This window comes from Aptenodytes forsteri, unplaced genomic scaffold (genome assembly GCF_000699145.1).
Source record: "Aptenodytes forsteri isolate BGI_AS27 unplaced genomic scaffold, ASM69914v1 Scaffold33, whole genome shotgun sequence".
NCBI lineage: Eukaryota > Metazoa > Chordata > Aves > Sphenisciformes > Spheniscidae > Aptenodytes > Aptenodytes forsteri.
Genome location: NW_008795037.1, coordinates 7,247,188 through 7,266,593, shown reverse-complemented (window position 1 = coordinate 7,266,593; position 19,406 = coordinate 7,247,188). Strand labels below are relative to the sequence as shown.

The 19,406-nt window shown below is 38.9% G+C and overlaps 1 protein-coding gene across 1 annotated transcript in view; it reads left to right on the top strand.

Annotated features, from left to right (window-relative positions):
- Positions 1–18,991, top strand: part of CBFB (core-binding factor beta subunit) — a 40,848-nt gene extending 21,857 nt beyond the window's left edge. Inside the window, exons 4-5 of the mRNA XM_009276794.2 lie at positions 3,351–3,477; positions 16,706–18,991. Of these exons, the coding sequence (XP_009275069.1) occupies positions 3,351–3,477; positions 16,706–16,728 (150 nt within the window). The 3' untranslated portion in view covers positions 16,729–18,991. The remainder of the gene's footprint in view (positions 1–3,350; positions 3,478–16,705) is intronic.
- The last annotated feature ends 415 nt before the right edge of the window (positions 18,992–19,406 follow it).

The window sequence follows — 19,406 nt, the reverse complement described above, 5'->3', positions numbered from 1 at the left end:
TTTTTTTTTTTTTTTTTTTTTTGGGGGGAGGGAATGTATGCACGCTGTCAGGTGTCAGTGCTTTCTTGAGTTTTGAGTACAGGGTGCTGAGCTGGGGGTATTACACAATGTGGATCTACCAGAGGTATGTTTGCACTCAGTTACAGGTGTGTAATTTGTTTTCAGTTTGTGCTTCTCAGCAATTACGAGGAGGTCATTGGGCATCTTATTTGCTACAGTAGTAGCAGTACCTAAGAGTTACTGGTGTTGTAAGGCACTATACAGACACAGAGAAGTAGCTGCACCCTTGATGTGGCATTGTCTTTTATGTATGTATTTGTTACTATTCTAAACATTTGGGCAATCTTTTACATTTTTCAGTTTCCTTTTTCCTGTATCTGTCACTTTGCTTCCTTTTTTTAAAACTGTTTTAATAATTGCTAGTGGCAATTGACCTAACTGCTGACTTTGATCCCAGAATAACACTGGTGTCAGAACGGGTTTAAGTGCCTCATACTGTGCAGCGTAGTGCCTGTGGTACCCACTGTCTTTTGTAGTAAGAGGTCCTGTTGGCATTCACCACCACCCCCCCCTTACTTCCATTTTCTGGAAGGCCTGCCTTACACAAATGTAACGCTCTTGCATTTTCCTGTCTCTTACTGCTTCTTACTAAGTAATACCGGGATCGGATAAAATTCTTCTTTGCTGCCACACTTTGGAAATGACACTATCCTTCACCAGGTCAAAAATATTTTAGGAAGAAAAACCACATGCATAACAGTAAAGTACTTTAATTGTAACTTTTAAGCTAGTGTTCTTTTTATTTAATTCATAGCCTATTAATGTCTTACTACTAAGCCGTCTTACTTTTTTTACTGGAGGCCCTGATTCAGCTGTTTGTTCAGACTTCAGTGGACTAACACATACAAAGCTCTACATACATGCTTGAGTATCTTCCCCATTTGGGGCTGAAATTTCCCTGGGTTTGATATTTACCCTGAGTGTCATTAAAAGACTGCTTCAGTCTTCAGTACTTTTGTATCTCTTCTGTAATAGAGCATTCTTGCTGTGTAGATTCGGTACCTATAAATGGTTGTTACTTTTCTATCTCTTCTGTAATAGAGCATTCTTGCTGTGTAGATTTGGTACCTATAAATGGTTGTTCTCACAAAGTCTTTTCCGACCGAGCTGCTTGGGGGGGTATGTGTATGAGTGGGGGGGTGTTTAAGCTGTTTAAGCTTCTCTTTTTTTTTTTTTTGTTTTTCTGGGTTGGGGTGTTTGTTTTGTTCTGTTCTCATGTTGATATGGCTCCTGCTTTGCTTATTCTTCTTTTTCTTAGTAGATTCATACCAGGAGCATTTTTATTGATTAAAACTAAGATGGATAAATGATTGGGTTTCACACAGCCAAATTCACTAGGCTATAATTACTAGATTTGAGTGACATTTGAAAAAAAGCTTGTTAAATTCCTGTTGTACGAGATCCTGAGATGTTTGTTAATTTCTGTTATAACACATCACCAGCAGTAGAGCAGAATTTTTTTTACTTAAAATAAGTTCTGATGATTCCCACCCCCCTTTGCAGACATTAGTCAACCAGTGTTTCAGCTGTCAACATGTGTTCATTCTGGATGTCAACATACTGATTCTTTTCCTATGAACTTCTAATTTAGTTTCTTTTGGTTATGACCATTTCTTTAAAATATTGTGGCTGAGGCTATATGTTAGCCATTTATTTCATGACCACTTTAAATGATGGCAAAATGCAAAAATCTTTTATAAAAAAAATCAAAAAAATCTGATTTTATTTAAGTCTGTTTAAAAAAAAAAAAGGGGGTAATAAAGACATACCTAGCTTTTGTAAATTAGAAATAAGGCAGCTTTTCTGTAGTCATCTGGGAGACAAGCTTATCTATTTTATCTCTATCTCTGCATTATATTAAGAACAAACTTACTTTCCACTGTCTGACCTTGGTTGCTATGCATTGCATGAACATCAAGATAAAGGGCCAAATTCTACTTTTAAAAATAGTAGGTAGTGTTAAAACGTTATCTTATTGGCAGCTTTAAACACTGCCTTTCACCATGGCTTTCTGGGGACCTGCCTGTGTGGAGTTATTGATTGACAGATGTTTGTATTTAACTGTGTTAGGCCACGAGGGGCACTCATTCACATCATTTCACAAAGTAGCTTCAGGGTGCATGATTGTGCCCATGGCAAAAAAAGCAATTTAACATTCTCTGAGATGCTTTTTCTTAAATGAAAAAATTTATGTGCTTAATCCCTTGGTATATTAAAATTTAGTTGGGTTCTCAACATGTTTTTGTCCTCTAACAGGCAAGGTTAGGATTTTTTTTTTTAATCTATCGTCTTGAAAATAACATTTGTGTGTATGTGGGAACCATAAGCAGAGTTAGTAGTAATTATAGCTGGGGCGGGAGGGGAGAGCAATATAGTTTATCCCTCACTGTTTTGTGGAACCTCTTTAGACTTGACTCCTCCATTCGGAACGTTTTAAGTCTCTGGTGGGGAACAGAGCCATCTGTTTTCATTCTGAGCAAAATATGTGGTAAAAGGTCTCTTTAAGAGAAATAATTTGTAACCCATTTAATAATGGCTTACATATTAATAACACTTTATTTAAAACCTTTTCTAACAGAAAATATGATTCAAAGGATTTTTTTTAAATCTATTCCTGTGCATAAGCCACTGTTGAAAATAAAACAACGGGGCTGTTGAAAACGTGCAGGTTTCTTCTGCATTGTATGTGAATGTGTACAAATTAGTGGGGGAATAACTTCTGCTTTGCACTTTCTCATGTATCTAAGTTTAAATAATTTAAATGATACATAAGAATTATGAACGTTCATACTAATGCACCTTCAGCAGCTTTTGATAAAATGGAGGATTTATTTGGTTTGTAACTTAGATAATACTTTTTTTTCAGTGACAGAGAATTAAATTACCATTATATAATGATGCTAGTGAACTCTAGATATACCTGAGTACTGTCTTCAAAATGACGTTTATAAGGAGGATAAAATGTATTGCCTCTTTCATATAACTTTTAAGAATTCCTAGCTTTTAAAAAAAAAGCACCTTTTTAAACTACTTTTCAAAAGCAGTTGTTCTTTGAAAATGTATTTTAGTAGTAGCTGTGTTGCATCTTTGGTTCTCTCTACTGCATTGATGAAGGTGAGTATTATTTCATTAACCTATATCGGCATTTGCTGGAACTCATCTGTGTTCTAGCAGATTCTGTAGGACATACTTGTCTTTGCTGCCAAGCGATCCCTAATATTCAAAAGAAATGTGATCTGGTGGAAACGAGGGTAGCCTTTTGTGTCACTCTGTGTCATCTGGTTTGGTAGCAGGAGGATGCATTGGCACAACAAGCCTTTGAAGAAGCTCGGCGAAGAACTCGTGAATTCGAGGATAGAGACAGGTCTCATCGGGAGGAAATGGAGGTGAGGGTTTCACAGCTGCTGTCAGTAACTGGTTAGTACTTTCCCAAAACTTTAGATTGTTTCCATTTATTTGTCTGTTTGTACAATGTTGTGTATTTTCTGTTTGCTGTTCGATGTTGTCATATAAAAATTGCAAAACGCATTGTTTTTAACTCTCGTAAAATGAATTTCAAGTTTTTGAAGTTTTTATAAAAAATCTCTGAATTTTTTTTATCCTTTTTTCCTTTCTGTAGATGGCCTTTTGTGTTGGTACTTAAGCTGTAAGGGTACATTTGTTCACAGAGCTGCCATATCTCTTGCAAAAGATACTTTAATAGCAGAGAGAGGGATCTTTTGCCCCATGCATTTCTCATGAACACAGGAGAGGCTTTGGGAGCTGCAGGCACGTAATTTTCTATCTATCCCATGTTGTGGGAAACATTACCAGTGAATTTAATCGGATGCCACGGTCTGCTTTCTTGTACAGGCTAGTTTTAGTTCTCCCTCACCTTTTTCTTACTGGCAGGGAGTCTTACTCCTCTGTTTCACTGGTGTAGTTCCCCCTATCTTGATCTCTGCTTCTTTAGGGCCCCACAGTCTTGAATCTTGTTCTTTCTTGATGAGAGCAGAAATTACTGGGATCAAGAAAAGAGGAGCCAGAAAAGGGAATGGAAACCAGCTGCTCTGAGATGTCAGAAAGGCAAGAGCTGTAAGAGGACGAGTAATACATAAGGAGAGTTGGCAAGTTAAGGCAGGCTGTAGGTCAGGCAGAGAATAGGGAGAAAACAGAAACACTTTGAATTTTTCCCTTACTGTTTCCTACTTCCTGCTTCATCAGTACAGCCTGACTTTACTATAATCAAATGTGATCAATCTGCTGCTTCTCAGGTTTTTAGAAAATTATTGTTACTGCTAAGCTGCTTTTCTTCTGGCATCCTTACTGATAATTGAGATGATTAGACAGACTCTCTTCCCTTCCGAGTACAAATGGAAGACACTGAGCACAAGAATGAGGGGGGAAGAGGCAGATGCAGAGAATAATCTCTCACTTTGAAGGGATGGCTGGTGTGCGTCTCCTGGCAAACACTGATGTAGCCAGGTCAGATGTCAGCTGTAGCAAAGTAAAATCCTTGCCTTGGGGGCCTCACTACCACTGGACCCTTGGAGCAACAGCTAGATTACCTGAATCGTTCTGTCTCTGTCACAGCATAGCTGGAACCTGCTTCTAAGTTCAGTTCAAAAGGAAGGTAGAATTAACTTAAAGCTGTTCATGAAGGTCTGTGGCAGCCTGCCTTAATTTTGACAACACAGTAGGAACTTTTAAGCCTGGCCATATGTCCTTGACCTTAATTTACTTCAAGCTTTTCTTGATTTATTTTCCTTTACTGTTCCCTTCTTCCCCACTCGTGTTATTACAGAGAAGCCGCGTGCTTACTGAATGCTGAAGGTTTAAAAAGAATGAGGCTTCCTGAAATAACTTCTGGAGTTCTGTGAGACTTACTCTTTCCTCCAAGTGTAGAAAACACTTATTTGCAGCTGGGATGCACAAAAACTCTTTCAATTAACAGTGAGATTGAGGTGATACCAAGCATCTGGGGCTTCATGACAGACATCAAAACTTGTGACACTGAGACACAAAAAGCAACGTCCCTGGCCAGCTGCAGGAACTGGATTCAATAACTTCTGAAAAGGCTCTTGCTTTTAATAAGACAGCAGGCAGTTGTTATTAAATGGTGTCCTTATTAGCTGCCAGTACCCATTTTCTCTTAAAACAGCAATAGTCATTGTCCCAGCTCTAAAGCGCTGGCATAGATCACCTACAGAAAGGAAGAAAAGGAAAAAATACTGACTTGAAATATGTTAAAGCAGAATGAAAAACATTGTCAAAGGTACTTCAAACTTACGTGATATCAAATACAGGTTTTTAATAATTGCAATATGTTTTGTTATGCATATTTTATTTTTTATTTTACTGTGCATGTTTAATATGTATAACCAAGAGATCTTTGCCTCAATTACTTGTAGTTCTATAACTGGTTTTTACATTTCAGTTTTCATTTGTGTGTTTGGGGGAAGGTGTCCTGGCCACCACATATCTGGAATGTTTACAGATGAGCTTTTGCACTCTGGATCTTAGGACTGCATAAAAATCGGGATCTTTTGGGGTGGGGCAGGGGAGAGAGCGGAGGTAGACTTACAGTGCATTCCTGGGGAGCAGTCAGGTTTCCAAACCATTCATTGTTTCCCTGACTTTCACTCCAGTTGTATTCTAATGCAGCCTTCAGGCAGAATCAAATGAACTTTAATCAGTAAGCACTTACATAAGGTGCTCATGGTCATCATATAGAATTCTCAATAGGAAGTAATGCGTAAATGCGCATTCCCATGTTTGTTGTGTTTATGGCCTGTGTCGAATTTTCCGGTGCTCTCATGCTCGGTCAGCTTGGAAACACGGTTTGTCAGTTGCGCCCTTCTGACTGTTGCATTGCTGACAGCTATAAAAACGTTAGTCCAAGCTGTATCGTGTACTGTCGGTGTAATTTGAATAGGTCAAATATTATCTGTGGTTGCACTACAGAGATGGTACTTGAAGGTTTTTATAGGCCAGCTAGGAAAGGTGGGTTCTAAGTGTGCTGAGTGAATTTTTATGTATGTTACGCTACACACAGATGAAGATCCCCTCAGCATAATCTTTTCAATATGATATCTATACACCTTTCATCATTACCGCAACTTAAAGTTTTTCTTTCCTGCTAAGCTTGGCATGGAGAGTAAAACTTGGAATTGCCAGACCTGGAACAGGATCTCATCGGTGTTAATGATTGGTTTAGGAATTGCAACACTGTATAAAATCAGGATATTTCAGACAGTAGAATTACAGCTGAAATGCCTTTAATAGAGACCAGATTCTGCTTCAGTGGGGGAGGAAAGGGGAATCCTGCAATATTCCACCCGCTCCTACCCAAAACAGAGGCGCCAGCTCTTTGGAAACATTAATCCATCAAAAGCCTGGCAGCATATGAAAATGATCAGATTCAGTTCTTTATTTATACAGCTTTCCGTGTAGAAAAGATTCCCTATTCTAAGTCTCTCTGTAGACTTTTAAAACAAAGTGGTATATCCTTGCCTAGGAGGGATCAGCGAAGGTTGTTGAAAACAGTTAAAATGTTGTATGTGGGGCAGTTGGATATTAGAATGGTGATACTTTGAAGGGGGGGGGAATAGCAAGTGCAGTAGCAATTTAAGAATAATTGCTATATCAATCATCATTTTTAAGTATCCTAAAAATGATACTTTGAAGCGGGGGGGGGAATAGCAAGTGCAGTAGCAATTTAAGAATAATTGCTATATCAATCATCATTTTTAAGTATCCTAAAAAAACCCCAACCAACCAATAAAAAAAACCCCACCAACAGAACAACCGCTTGGAGTGCTGTCAGGTTTGTTTGCCTTCCTTTCATCACATAGTATCCCTTCCGTTGATGACTTCATTAGCACAACATATCTCTATTTTAATGAACATGTTCTTTGCATCTGAGGGCAGAATCGGTAGTGGTTGGTAGATTGTGCTTGAATTTCCAAAGTGATCACATTTTTGTGCAATTACAGCATTCCTCTAATGTAAATAGGGTGTGAGTGGATTTAGGAATTTTCATTGAAGTTTTTAAGTGCCTTTGAGTTGAACTGCATTCTGTTACATTTTTAACATAGTTTCAGTTTTGAATACAAGATGCTTTTTGGTTTGTTTATCAACTTACGTAGCTTGATCACATCGGATACCGCAAATGCTGCCTCGCTGTTCAGGATTCTTTTGTTTCAAAGATGCTTTTGAAGTCAGTGAGTGTTTTTAATTAATGCCTTCAAAATTAATAATGTATTCCAATGGCTTTCACTCTTACAAAAATGTCGGAATGCTGAGACAGTAAATGTTTAATGATACACGTGAAGAAAGACTTTATCCCCAGTTAAAGACTATTGTAAAAATAAATGATTGTATGAAGCTTCATGAGGTTAGGAGCACTGAGCTGCTTGGCAAACTCGCACTATTTAATGGCTTCATACCAGTCGAAGGCAAAGTTCTCTTTCCATGAGCAAGTACCACACCACGGGGAACTTGGTCCAAGGCTGTTACTTTAGGGGTGTATCCTGGAATTCATGCCATTGAACAGGTATATGAACTTGAAGTATTTGTATGTTTCCCTTTGCCAAACTGATAGAAGAGAGCGAGGAGACTGAAGGGATATCAGTGAGGCAGATGCCTAATTTTCACTACCTCTTTATCCCCTCGTGTCTTGGTCGAGAGAGTCAATACTAGTGTTTTCTTCTGTTTGGTCATTCATACTGAAACCATACCAGAGTCCAGTGTTAGGATAGAAGTGTTCTGCAGAAATTACTGTGAAGTTGCTGTCTAGACGTGCTTGAATCTTCCAGTAAAAACTTTTGCTTTTTATTCAGTGTCTGGCCATAGTAGCATGGTGCAAAATGCGTTGCACTCTCCAGAATGACTTTGAGAGATATAAACAGCCCCCAGTTGGTGAAATGAGAATACATTGAAAATAATGGCCTGTGTTCAGTCCAGAAAAGCAGCAAGCGGGTGCCTCCTGCCACCTTTTCACTGGAGCAGAAGCGGTGGATTTTCAGCAAGGGGATGGATAAAGAGAAGAGGTTATCTTGTGAGTTGCTGTGTTCGGATAGGTTGGTTTTTTTTGTGAAGGTTTGTTTTGCGTAGGCAAACTATAACTTCACAATTGAAGTGATCTATTTGAATGCACAGTTTGTCCTACTCTGTTGCTCTTGAACTTAGCTAAAGATGTTCTACTGCTTGCTTTACCTAGGGGTGGGTTGGATCTCTTCTCGGGTTTCCAGCACAATTGGTTTGACCAGTATTTTTGAAATGTCGTATTTTTCTATTTTGTGTTCATTTCCTGTGTTACTGCTGTGCTCTTTATTTTAGCAACACCGTGAGTAAAGAGACAGAGTGGTTTGCTCTTCCCTGAAACAGTCTAGTCTAGCAATCTGTCTGTTTGTGGTCTTGTGCTAAATATGAATTACATTAATGGCTAAGCAGAGCCATTTTAGGAAACTGCATGAAATTCCCATTTTAAAAACCCCCGTCTTGAAACTTTTGTTTCTTCCACTAGAAATCCCTCTCAATACAAAGCACCAAAAAACCCCACCAACCCACCCTTTAAAAATTGCTGGAGTAAATATTTACCTAAATTTTAAATACTCAGTCCTGCCCTAGGTTTCTACACGTTTTCGCTGTTTGTTGGGAATTGTGAGTTGAAATGGGAGAGATGTATTTCATTTAATTGTGCTGAAGTTGTGAGCTCTTAGAAAACAGGATTTTGCTACAGAAATGGAAACAGTTCACAATTGAAACAAAATCACGTAGTAGGACTAACTTTCCTATTCTTCCAAGGTTCTAGGCAGTGAAGTTATTCTCCCTTCTTTCTTAAAAAAAAACCCAACAAAACAAACCAAAAGACCAAAGAAAAGCAACAAAAAAAAAAGAATTTAAGATGAAACTACTAGTGTAGATAAATGCTCTAACTAATTATAAGTATTTTTCTCAAGTATAACTTGCTTCAGAAGAAAATACAATATTCCAATAAGACTCTTCTTTTTTTTTTTCTCATCAAACTTTCTGACTTTTAAGTTTTTTTTCCTCAAAAATTAATCTGGAATGAATTTAATTACTAATTGTATGGACTCTCCAAACTGACAATGATACAAAAATAGTATAACCTTTAATACAGCTTTTTGGATGTGAAAGAAACCCAAACTGTTAATTCTTCATATGCAGTGGGTAGTGCAGACTTGGTGTATGCTTGTGTGTGTATAAATGAGCATACATATATATATATATGATCTGTTTATATTCAGGGTGAATACAACATAATTTAGAAAAAAGCTTTAAAGTATGTGTGTGAATATGCGTTGTCTCAAAAGGTTCTACAATGCAAGTACAGTACAAGTAGGCCAGTAATGTTATAACTAGATTGTTTCACAAGAACTTTAAATAGCTGGTACTTGTGTAAAAGTGCTATGGAATGCATATATCAGAAAAACAATTTGTGCTGTACAGAATCAATGCTGACTGTAGTAGAGAGGAGATCAATCTTGCAAATCAGGGAATACTGTAATATAAGCGTCTTCTTTCAGTCAATGAAGGTTAGAAAGGGGCTGAGCAACAGAGGAATACTGTCTGGAGGCAATCAATATTAATTATAAATTTATAACCTCTATACCAGCCTTCAAACAATACTTTCTAAAAGGGAGCATTTCAAGCTTTTTTCCCCTTGGAAAAGAAGTTTTCATACAAAAGTAAAAAATTTTAGTCTGTACTTGAAGCTCTTAAGAGCTATACTCTTGCCGTGCATTTTCCATCCTTGGCTTGCTGTGACTTTAGTCCAGTTACCGAGGTGGTGTACCAGAGTCTGTAGCTTCATGATGGCCTTTAAACAAAGGTGCGACTGTTGCACCCTCTTGCCCGAAATCTTTGCATCAGGATTGGTAAGCAAATTATGCTACTTGGCCTGGTCGTGCTCTATAGCTCTCAAGCGGCTGGTGGTGGGAGAGCAGACTCAGCATATAACACAATTGACGTGCGTTTTTAGTGAAGAGTACCCTGTTTCTAGGAAGTAGACTGTTGGAAGCTTGAAACGAAATCTTGATGGAGGTAGGGGCTAAATTATTTTTATCTATGGCCTTTGTCAAGAAAATTGTTTATTTTGACTTTCAGTGAGCTTAAAAGGCAATGAAAATGGATGTAGGGATAAAAAAGAGCATCAGGTATGGAGTTCATAGCACTAATCGTTCTACAAGGACTTTAGTCTAACAACCAGGTCTCTTACCAAATTTGAGAGACTGTTTTCCATTATTTGCATAATTTAAGTGGTACTTGACATTATAATTAAGAAAGATCAAGGCTACTTCTTCCCAGGTTCAAGTGAAAAGGTGAGGTGATTGCAAAATGGATGTTACGGCCAGCAAACAAAGCAACTCCAGGGACTGGATCTAGGCTCTAAAGTCTCACGCTGATAGCTACACCTGCTAGGAGTGTGGTAAAAATCATATCCCCGACTGACTGCCAGTAGCTTATAGGTGCAGTATGTAGTGATGATGGGGTCCCTTTGCCGCTGTAGCTAAAGTTGTTCTGAGAAGCAAAGACTGAGAGGGAGAGTCTCTTTTCAAGCCCCCCTGAAAGCGTACAGGGTGCTTCATCAGGCTATAACTGTGACCAAAGAAGTTCTACTGTATATAAGCTGTCATTCTTACTATGTTGTAGTGGCCGAGTTTCGCTGACTTTAATTCTGAGAAGGCTGTGTTTCCCCGCCCCTACCCTTCTATTGACTAAGGGTAATTGAAGTGGAGGCATGGCCAGCATTTTAACCAAGTTCAAATCTCTGCAGGAGAGGCTGTTATTAACCAGCAGCTCAGAGAAGAGCTTTCAGTTTGTTGCTTTTCTTGATGTGGGTCTGCCTCAGTTAGCAGGACTGATGCGGAGGTGTGTTTGATTGTAACTAGTCATTTTCCTGAGCATTGCTGCCTTTATTTCGGGGCGAGGGGGGGGGTGCTTAGGGTTGTGCTTAGGGTTTTTTGTCTTTTTTTTTTTTTTTTTTTTTTTTTTTTTTTTTTTTTTTTTTTTTTTTTTTTTTTTTTTTTTTTTTTTTTTTTTTTTTTTTTTTTTTTTTTTTTTTTTGTCCTGTGGTTGTATGCTTTTTAGAAAAGTATCTGCAATGTGTTCTTAGGGTTGGGTTTTTTTTAATCCTTTTCAGGAGGCTGACAGTCCTTCTAAGAGAATCCAAATGTTCACTGTTTAGTTTTTCATAACATAGCCTGATTTTTCACTTATTTAGTAAATTATAGATGACAGATGCCAAGGCACATAATGCATGTGCTCTGTCTGTTTCAGCAGTATGGAGTTGCCAGAATGCAATTAAAGAATTGCAGTGGAGTTGTCCGCGGAGAGACTTTATTTTGGCTAGTCTTTGTGACAGCCCTTCTTCAAATTATCTCCCTCCTCCTCCCCTCCTCTTCACCAGTGGCCCAAGTTATATATGCAGTGCATATTGTTGTTCTTGTGACTTCACTGCCTAATATTCAGAGGTCCCAATTTTGCCTGCTGTTTTTTTTCTTTTGTGATTCGTCGAAAAGGAGAGCCATCTTCATGGCAACCCTGTCCATCCTTACTAAATTTACCTCCAACTTTCCCAGTTCTGCTTTCTCAGAGCTATCGTATAAACCACACGGTGGGACTCCATTATCTTTTCCTGATGAACTCGTGTGGTAAAAGGAGTTGGTTTCCTTAGGTATGTTGCAGGTCTCTGAACATGCACAGGAAGGGGGTAGTTACATAGGCTTTCTCAAAGCCAGCTTAAGGAGTTTTATTGGCACTTTTGGAAGCACGATCAGCTGCAGCATGGGTCAGGACTGAGTGGCTGGAGGAGGAGGATGGTGTCTGGCTGTCTTGGCTGCTGGAGGAACTGCTTGTTCCGCCTTCCTTAACTGCTATTATTCTTAGATCTGTTTTACTTAAGTGCCCCAGTAACAGGTGTAAATGCTCCAACCTGATCCTTGTCCAAAAGAGTCACAATTCGAAGTTAATGATTTGATGACTTAAAGCTATCTAATTTATTAAGAAGAAAATACAATACAGATATCGCTGCATCATTCTTTTGATACGACTTGTAGCCTATACCAGTTAGCCTGTATTTGGGCTTGGGGAAAGCTCAGAGGTAACAGGGTTGAAGAGAGAATAGGCATAAGAGTATTGCAGGGGACACTTTTTGCATTTGTTTACCCTCAAGTCAAAATGATTTTGTTAGTAACTATTCTCTTGTTTGTTAGTATGTTATTACCCCTGTGGTATCAGCATTATGAGTTCAGCGTGAATAAGTCTAGAATAGCATGTTATAGGAGGCTTTGAAACGTTTTTTGCCAGATACGTTCCTGCAATTCTTTCAGTCGGTCATCATACCATCTCCAACGTTAGAGGTTTTAAATGACTTGTGGCCAGTTATAATTCCTTCCGTATTGCAGAAGATTTGCATGGCTTCATGTGCTGAAAGCTGAGTGCGAAGTATTTTTGGGTATTGAAACTCCCTACGTGTCCATCGCATTAACTGTTCAATTTCAGGATATTTGGAAGGAACCTGGCAGCGTTGGTTAAAATACACTAGTTTTTAAGAAAATTGTAACTGTGGTGGGATCTAGGTACTACTTACAAGTTTTTCTCGCAAGCAAATATTTGTGATCCTTCCACTAAATAGCAGATGAATAACATTGGAAGTAGTGCTCCTTCAAACTTAAAATCAGCATTTGACTGAAAAAATGAAATATGCTGAGATAAGATGAATAACTACTGTTTTCTCATGACTCACGATGCATGACTCATGGCAGAGTATTCCATTTCCTAATGGCAAAGATAGATGTATCTTTCTTAATTGAAGCAAGTCTCCCTAATCTTTGAGAAGCTGAGCCCATTATTCACTGAGAGTAGTTCTGATGCTTCTGCATGGCATCATAAGGTATGCATTTCAAAAATTACAGCAAATGCTGCAATTCAGAGGATTGATTAGCTATGCTGAGAGTACGAGACCCCAACTTGAGAGAATTCTGGAAAGTGTCATTTTTACATCGGTGAAAGGGAACTTTTAGCTTCCTGTAATAGACTGAGGAGAACTACCAGATACTACCGTACTGGTAGTCACACTCCTTCTGCAAGTGAGCGTTAAGGATCTTGTGGCATTTCTTATGAAAGCTGTATTTTGCCCATTGTCTGGACAAAAATACCACCCAATGCCTGATGCTCTACAGTGTGCTTGCTGTCTACATACAAGGTGACTTCTCCTGTCTTTTTATGAGTGTTTTTATTGTTTAGATACATACATATATGGTGCTTTTACATATTTTTTTTACAGCGTGTAAAGCACAGTTGTAGTTGTTACATACTGTGCACATGCTCCTTGGCAGGATGGTGACTGATAGAATAAGCGTGTTTCACGTGTACGTATTCTTGCATAGTAGTACAGCACAAGTAAAGGAGGGCGTCTGAGACGGAGCTGTCATTCCAACATGTTGCAGTTGCTTGTGTAAATTCCTCACTTACTGAAATGCAAAATTACACCTTTATCCACGTATACTAGTGTAAGATATTGTAATGACTGCTTTCGGTACATGTGAGGGTAATTTGTCAAGCCTTCTGCATATCACTTGAAAGGGCGAATCTGGTAGTTGTTCAGTAGTGGCTTCTGCAAACTCCACAAGTAGCAATGAGGTCACGAATCATGTGAATTCTTTCATATGTTTTGAAAGAAAAGGCCACTTTAGGCAAAGCATAAATGCAACCATATGCCCATACCTTGGAGTCTTCACTGAAATTTGACAATAAAATTGCTGTGCATATGATTTGTTTTCTGAAGAAGAAACTCTGTTGCTTTTTAGAGCAGTAGTATAGCAGCAATTAACTGGCTGGGGTTTTTTTCTAGTTAAGTGTAAAAATGTTTATCGAGTACAAAATTGGTAACTAGATTGGTATAAGTAAGATTTTGGTAATTCTCAAAGACGGCACGTGCCTGCCTTTCCTTTTAGAAGAAAAAGGCAGCAGTTAAAACCAGAAGAAATCTTGTTACAGTCTGTTCAATAGGAGAAAAGTATACAAAGTGGAACTGTTATCCTTTTGTTAATCCTCGTACAACTCTTACGCTAGCGTGGAAGTATCTATTTAAGCCTGTTGAACAACCATTTTGTATTAAGAAAAATCTTTACAGCACAGTTTACTTTTCCGTTGAAGAAGAAAAAAAGTGCAGGCTTTCCCTCGTTAACTTTTCCACAGTGATCTTGGTAGTCAAAGCTGAATGATTTGGCTTTTGGAAATAATGTGAAAGTCTCAATTAAATGCCATCTCCCAATATTCTGCATCTCTACAAAGAGGTCAGTTTGCAAAAGTTGCTTCAGGGGCTGAGAGGAATACGCCCTTTAGCACTTAAGATCTTCAGCGCCGTATGTGATTATAGCTGTTTGTTTTAACGCGATTCCTCAGAAAGATTACTGAGAAATCTGTGGGTTTGTGCACCAGCAGTGGTGTTGGTTGTCATGTTCAGAGTTCTTCTGCGTGTAGGAAAAGCAGATTGTTTCCTTCAGTCAGAGTATGACTGGTGCAGATAGAACAGAGCGAGAAGATCATCTCACCCCTAAATACCTAAATTGGAACCAACAACAGTTCTGGATACATAAATGTAGTAGGTAGCAATTGTGATATTTAAAATAGCGAGGGTGTTTCCAAAACAATAATGGCAATACAACCACTAAAGAAAGTGCAGGAGGGAATTGTCTTCACTGGGAACATGCTGATTACTAGAAGGATTTATTGAATGAACTCTGTGTGCATCAGAATGGGATCATTGCACGTGAAAGGAAAACGTAACTTTAAATCTGTATTTAAGTAGGAGAAGGAAGCAACAGTTCTCTGTTTGGGTGAAGCTAACCAGTTGCACTGGGAGCATAAAATTAGGCCGACAAGAAGAATGGTAGATGAGGGAGGAAGAAGTGAACAGAGAAAGAAAAGTCTAAATTAGAGAAAACGATGCTGGCAGTACGTGCCAGAGGGTTTGGGAGCTGAGAGACTTGGCTCGCTTGCTGTTTCGTATGGGAGCGAACAAGCAGCACGCTGTGAGCTGGTAACTGCCGTGCTGGCGGGAAGGCTTCCTCTGTGTCAGTAAATATGACTCAGAAGAGCCCAGGGAACACCTGAGCAGCACATGTGTCGCTGTTAGTCACGGTTTAGTTGAAGTACTCTTACTGTTCAGTGTGACCGTGTAAACGTGGTAATTGCTTAAACTGCATATTTCAGTGGTACAACTGCCTGCAGTAAGTCTGTTCCCGCCTCTTTCAACAAAATACGAGAAGCCTTTCAAAGGAGGGAAGCAGTCACTTGTTTTGCATTTTTTGGAGAGCATTTTTTTGAAGCACTGAATGTGGCAGGTTATTGCAGCTGGTGAAACTAATAGAGCTACACTGAATAGTGCTCGTGTAGTGATGCCTTCCGCCAGCTGAGAATGTGGCCCTGATACTATTTGGGTCGCATGATAGTTACAGGCCAAGGTGCCAGCTTTTCACTCGGTAAATGTTATGTAAAAGTATCGATACTAAAATGTCTTAAAAACCAGCTAGCGTATATTAGGTGTTCCCAGAATCGAAGTATTGCTTTAAAATTTAAGTATATTGACATTTTTTAAGTATTTACCTGCAGCATTTGTGTGTGCTACTTGAAAGCAGCCTGCCTGTGTACAGGTAGAGAAAGTAGATAGCAGTGTCTTCTACTGTGACTGATATTACTATGACTGACCATCCTTGATTTCCTCTTTAAAATGCCATCAACTCAAACTGTTTAACAGAGTCATTTATTTAAAGGAGAACTTATGTTACTTTTTTTTAAATACAGGGGCGCAATCATAAGTACCAGAGTTTTCTGTTTCGTATTATTGCTAACTTTACAGGTGCACCAAAGGGGGAAAAAAAGTATGCTGCAGTAAACCCCCAACTCTTAAGAAGTGTTAAAATGTGTGTCAATCTATAGATTAAATGGTGCTAGTGGGTTGTCATGTTATAAGTCTCTCTATTCCAGAAAAAGCTAAAGTAAACGTTTCCTACATAAAAATACCGAGGGGAGGTTTATTTGGAAATGGTGTAACATACTCTGCCATCTTGCATTGTAGCCTTTCTCCCCAAAATCTCGATCCTGAAAACACTTACAGAAAAGGTTAACAGAAGGGAATTTCACAGGAAAGAACGTGTGTTTTGGAAGAAGAGACAAAATTGTTGCCTAACTATTCTGGAAGTCTCTTGCTGATTGCTAGTGACGTCAAGAAGCGTTTCAGCCTGGCTGCAGGAGGGCCTCTGAGGCAGTCTGAGTGTGCACGTGTGTGTGTGTGCGCGCACACTCGCTCCCGAGAGTGCCAGCCTTCCTGCCCCCAGGCTGGATGGAGAGGCAGCGCCAGAGCTCTCCGCCCCTCCAGAGAGAGGACGGTGCCCGACGGCTGGGCCCACAGCCCTCCTCTAAGATTCCTGTTGATTCTGGGGGATTATTGAATTGAGGGGGAAAGAGAATGATTTTGATGTTAAAAATTAATTCTTTGGTTACTGTTTGAAATATAAAGTTTCTGCCTTAGAATTGGCTATGGTCTTAGTCATGTGCTTAATACACTAAAGAAATTAACTAAACTGATAACTTCTAAATCATTTTTCTGATTGTAAATATGCGTTTATTAATGCAGGCAAGAAGACAGCAAGACCCTAGTCCTGGTTCTAACCTAGGAAGCGGCGATGATCTCAAACTACGTTAATCAACAGCAGCAGGCGTACCATGGGTCTGCACACGTGCATTGCTTCTACTTGGCAAAGGATTTAATAAAAGACCAGAAACTGTGATAACTGGGTATACTATGGTCTGTTTCCTGACCTGCGGCAGTCAAAACCACCATGAACTGCCATGGTTTGCACTATGTTTATGTTACAATACCTGCATTTCCCATTTTAAGCATGTAGCCAGTGGCAATTTGAAATTTTGTTTTTCTATGCAAACTTATTTTTGTTGGCACTATTTTAGTGAAATGGAAACTTATGCAGCTATAAAACCATTTTTCTCAACTGTAATAAAAATTGTCACTTAAAAATAGGTCAAGATATTACAGATTCAAAACTTCTTTTTTGGTTTGGTGTTTTTTTTTTGTAAACTGCTGGAAGCCAATGCATTCCAAGCTTAATTTTTTTTAATATGGGCTTTTGGAATTTTGACTGTCCTTATTGTGCTCCTGCTTTATTTTAGATACGCATTCTTACCTTTCTTTCAGTTTTCTTTTCTTCTAAATTTGCAAGACCTTCTTAAAACTGCTGACATTATTTTGCATTATTTCCAAGCTAAACCCAGTGAATCAGAGCTGTTGGAATCCGCTTTCAACCTTTGTGGGTTTGTAAACGTTACAGTTGCAGTATTCTTTTCACTGCTAACAATTCATTGGTTTCACTTTTTAAATGGCAAAATTTTAAAATGTATATTTTCATGCATTAATGCATTCTGCCCCAGTATCTGTCTTAGATTTTATTCTGTATCAAGTGAGTTTGGGTGGTGATTATACCCCTGTATATAGTACTTCACTGAAACTCATAGGAAGTCGCAGGCTGGCTTCTGTTTTATTCAGGGATTTTTTTAAATAGTTCTTAAAAGGGATACTGCAACTCTACAATCAGATTCAACAGCGTGTTAAACTGGGAACAAAAGTGATCAGCTGCCAAGGTGATATGTATTAAATCATGTTTAAGATAGCTGCTTTAAGTATATTTTATATCTTAGGCTTTTTGTAAAGTTGTGCTGAGTGGTGAAAAGTTGAGATGAGGTTGTGTGCAGAAAATCTCATACTGTGTGCATAGGACACTTCTATTAAATCTTATGCAAATTAAGACTACATTGCAGTATATGTTGCATTTTCTAACAGGGTAAGATTTGGGATGAGTTAATTTGTGTGAATTACCTTGTTTTATTTGGGGTGATGGTGAACGGACCTGTTCCAAACTTTTCATTGCATCCAATATTGAAGAAAATTGGTTGGAAATGTGATGTCTTTTGGCTGTGTTAAAATGTGGTGCTTCCTGTACAGCCTGAGTAATTAAAATGTCACTGAAATACCTTTTTAAAATAGGTGATCCGACTTCAGTATTTTAAGAATGATTTTGAAGGTAGAAACTCCGTATCGTTAGATCGGTTAAATCTCTATTAAATTCTACAATTGAGATCATTACATTCCTCATCAATGGCAAAACAATTGATGCAAAAGAGGTCTTGCAAAAACGTAAGCAGATGTCAATGTGAAGGAGAATCTTTGTATGTTAATAATATGACTATTTAACATTCACTTAAAAATGTCAATAACTGTAAACTGTGAGAATGTCATCAAATAGAAATATTTTGATACTTCAATTTAAATGTGATTCACCTGAAAGAGAACCTTTTTCACTCTGTGGCCACGTGTTCTTCTTGCTCTTCTTCCCCCAAAGAAATAATTTTTCTGAAGTGTTTCTGCAGTGAGTTATTTAAGGGACACGCACGCATCCACACGCATCCCTAGCCTTGGATCTTCTCTGCCATCTGTGTATTTTTGATGGAATAGTCTGAAGATGTATTTTAAAAGGTTTTCCTAACGTTTCAGACAGTGGTTTTAAACCATGAGTACACAGGAAATTATGCTATCGGATATTAACGTTGCTATCTTTGTGTAAATACTGAACTTTCCCTATCATCATTTAGCGTTCTGCTGCTTCCGATATCTTAATGCTGGCATTAAGATCACAAGCCCTTACCCTCTGCTGGTTAGTGCAGACTTTTTAAAGTGCATTTTAAGTTATTGATGCAATTTGATATTTTTCATAATTTCTATTTAAACTGAAGTTGCATCATCTTTCTTGAATTCATCTCCTGTAAGAGTTGCCTTAAGCTACGAGATTGCTTTTGCTACTTTTTGTGTTGTATGTTTAACTTTCATAATAAACTTCTGTGTAGTGAAAACAAGCCGCTGTGGATTTATTCCCGACACCCCGGTAGCCCACGCTGACGTGCTGGGTGTTTCTGGGGTGACTGTCCAGCCTGCTGCCGGTGCCAGGCTGCCGTGATGTCTGTGGTTAAAGCAACACTGACATCCAGTGGTCACTTCACTAACCCGAACACCCCCCGGCTTTAGGGACTTTAGGGTATTCACAGCGCTCTCAAAACTTTTAATACGGGGGCACGTGTTGGGGAAAATGTGGGGTTTGCTGCCCATATTGGGACCGGTACTGTTTAATATCTTCATCAGTGACACGGACAGTGGGATCGAGTGCACCCTCAGCAAGTTTGCAGATGACACCAAGCTGAGCGGTGCGGTCGACACGCCAGAGGAACGGGATGCCATCCAGAGGGACCTGGACAAGCTGGAGAAGTGGGCC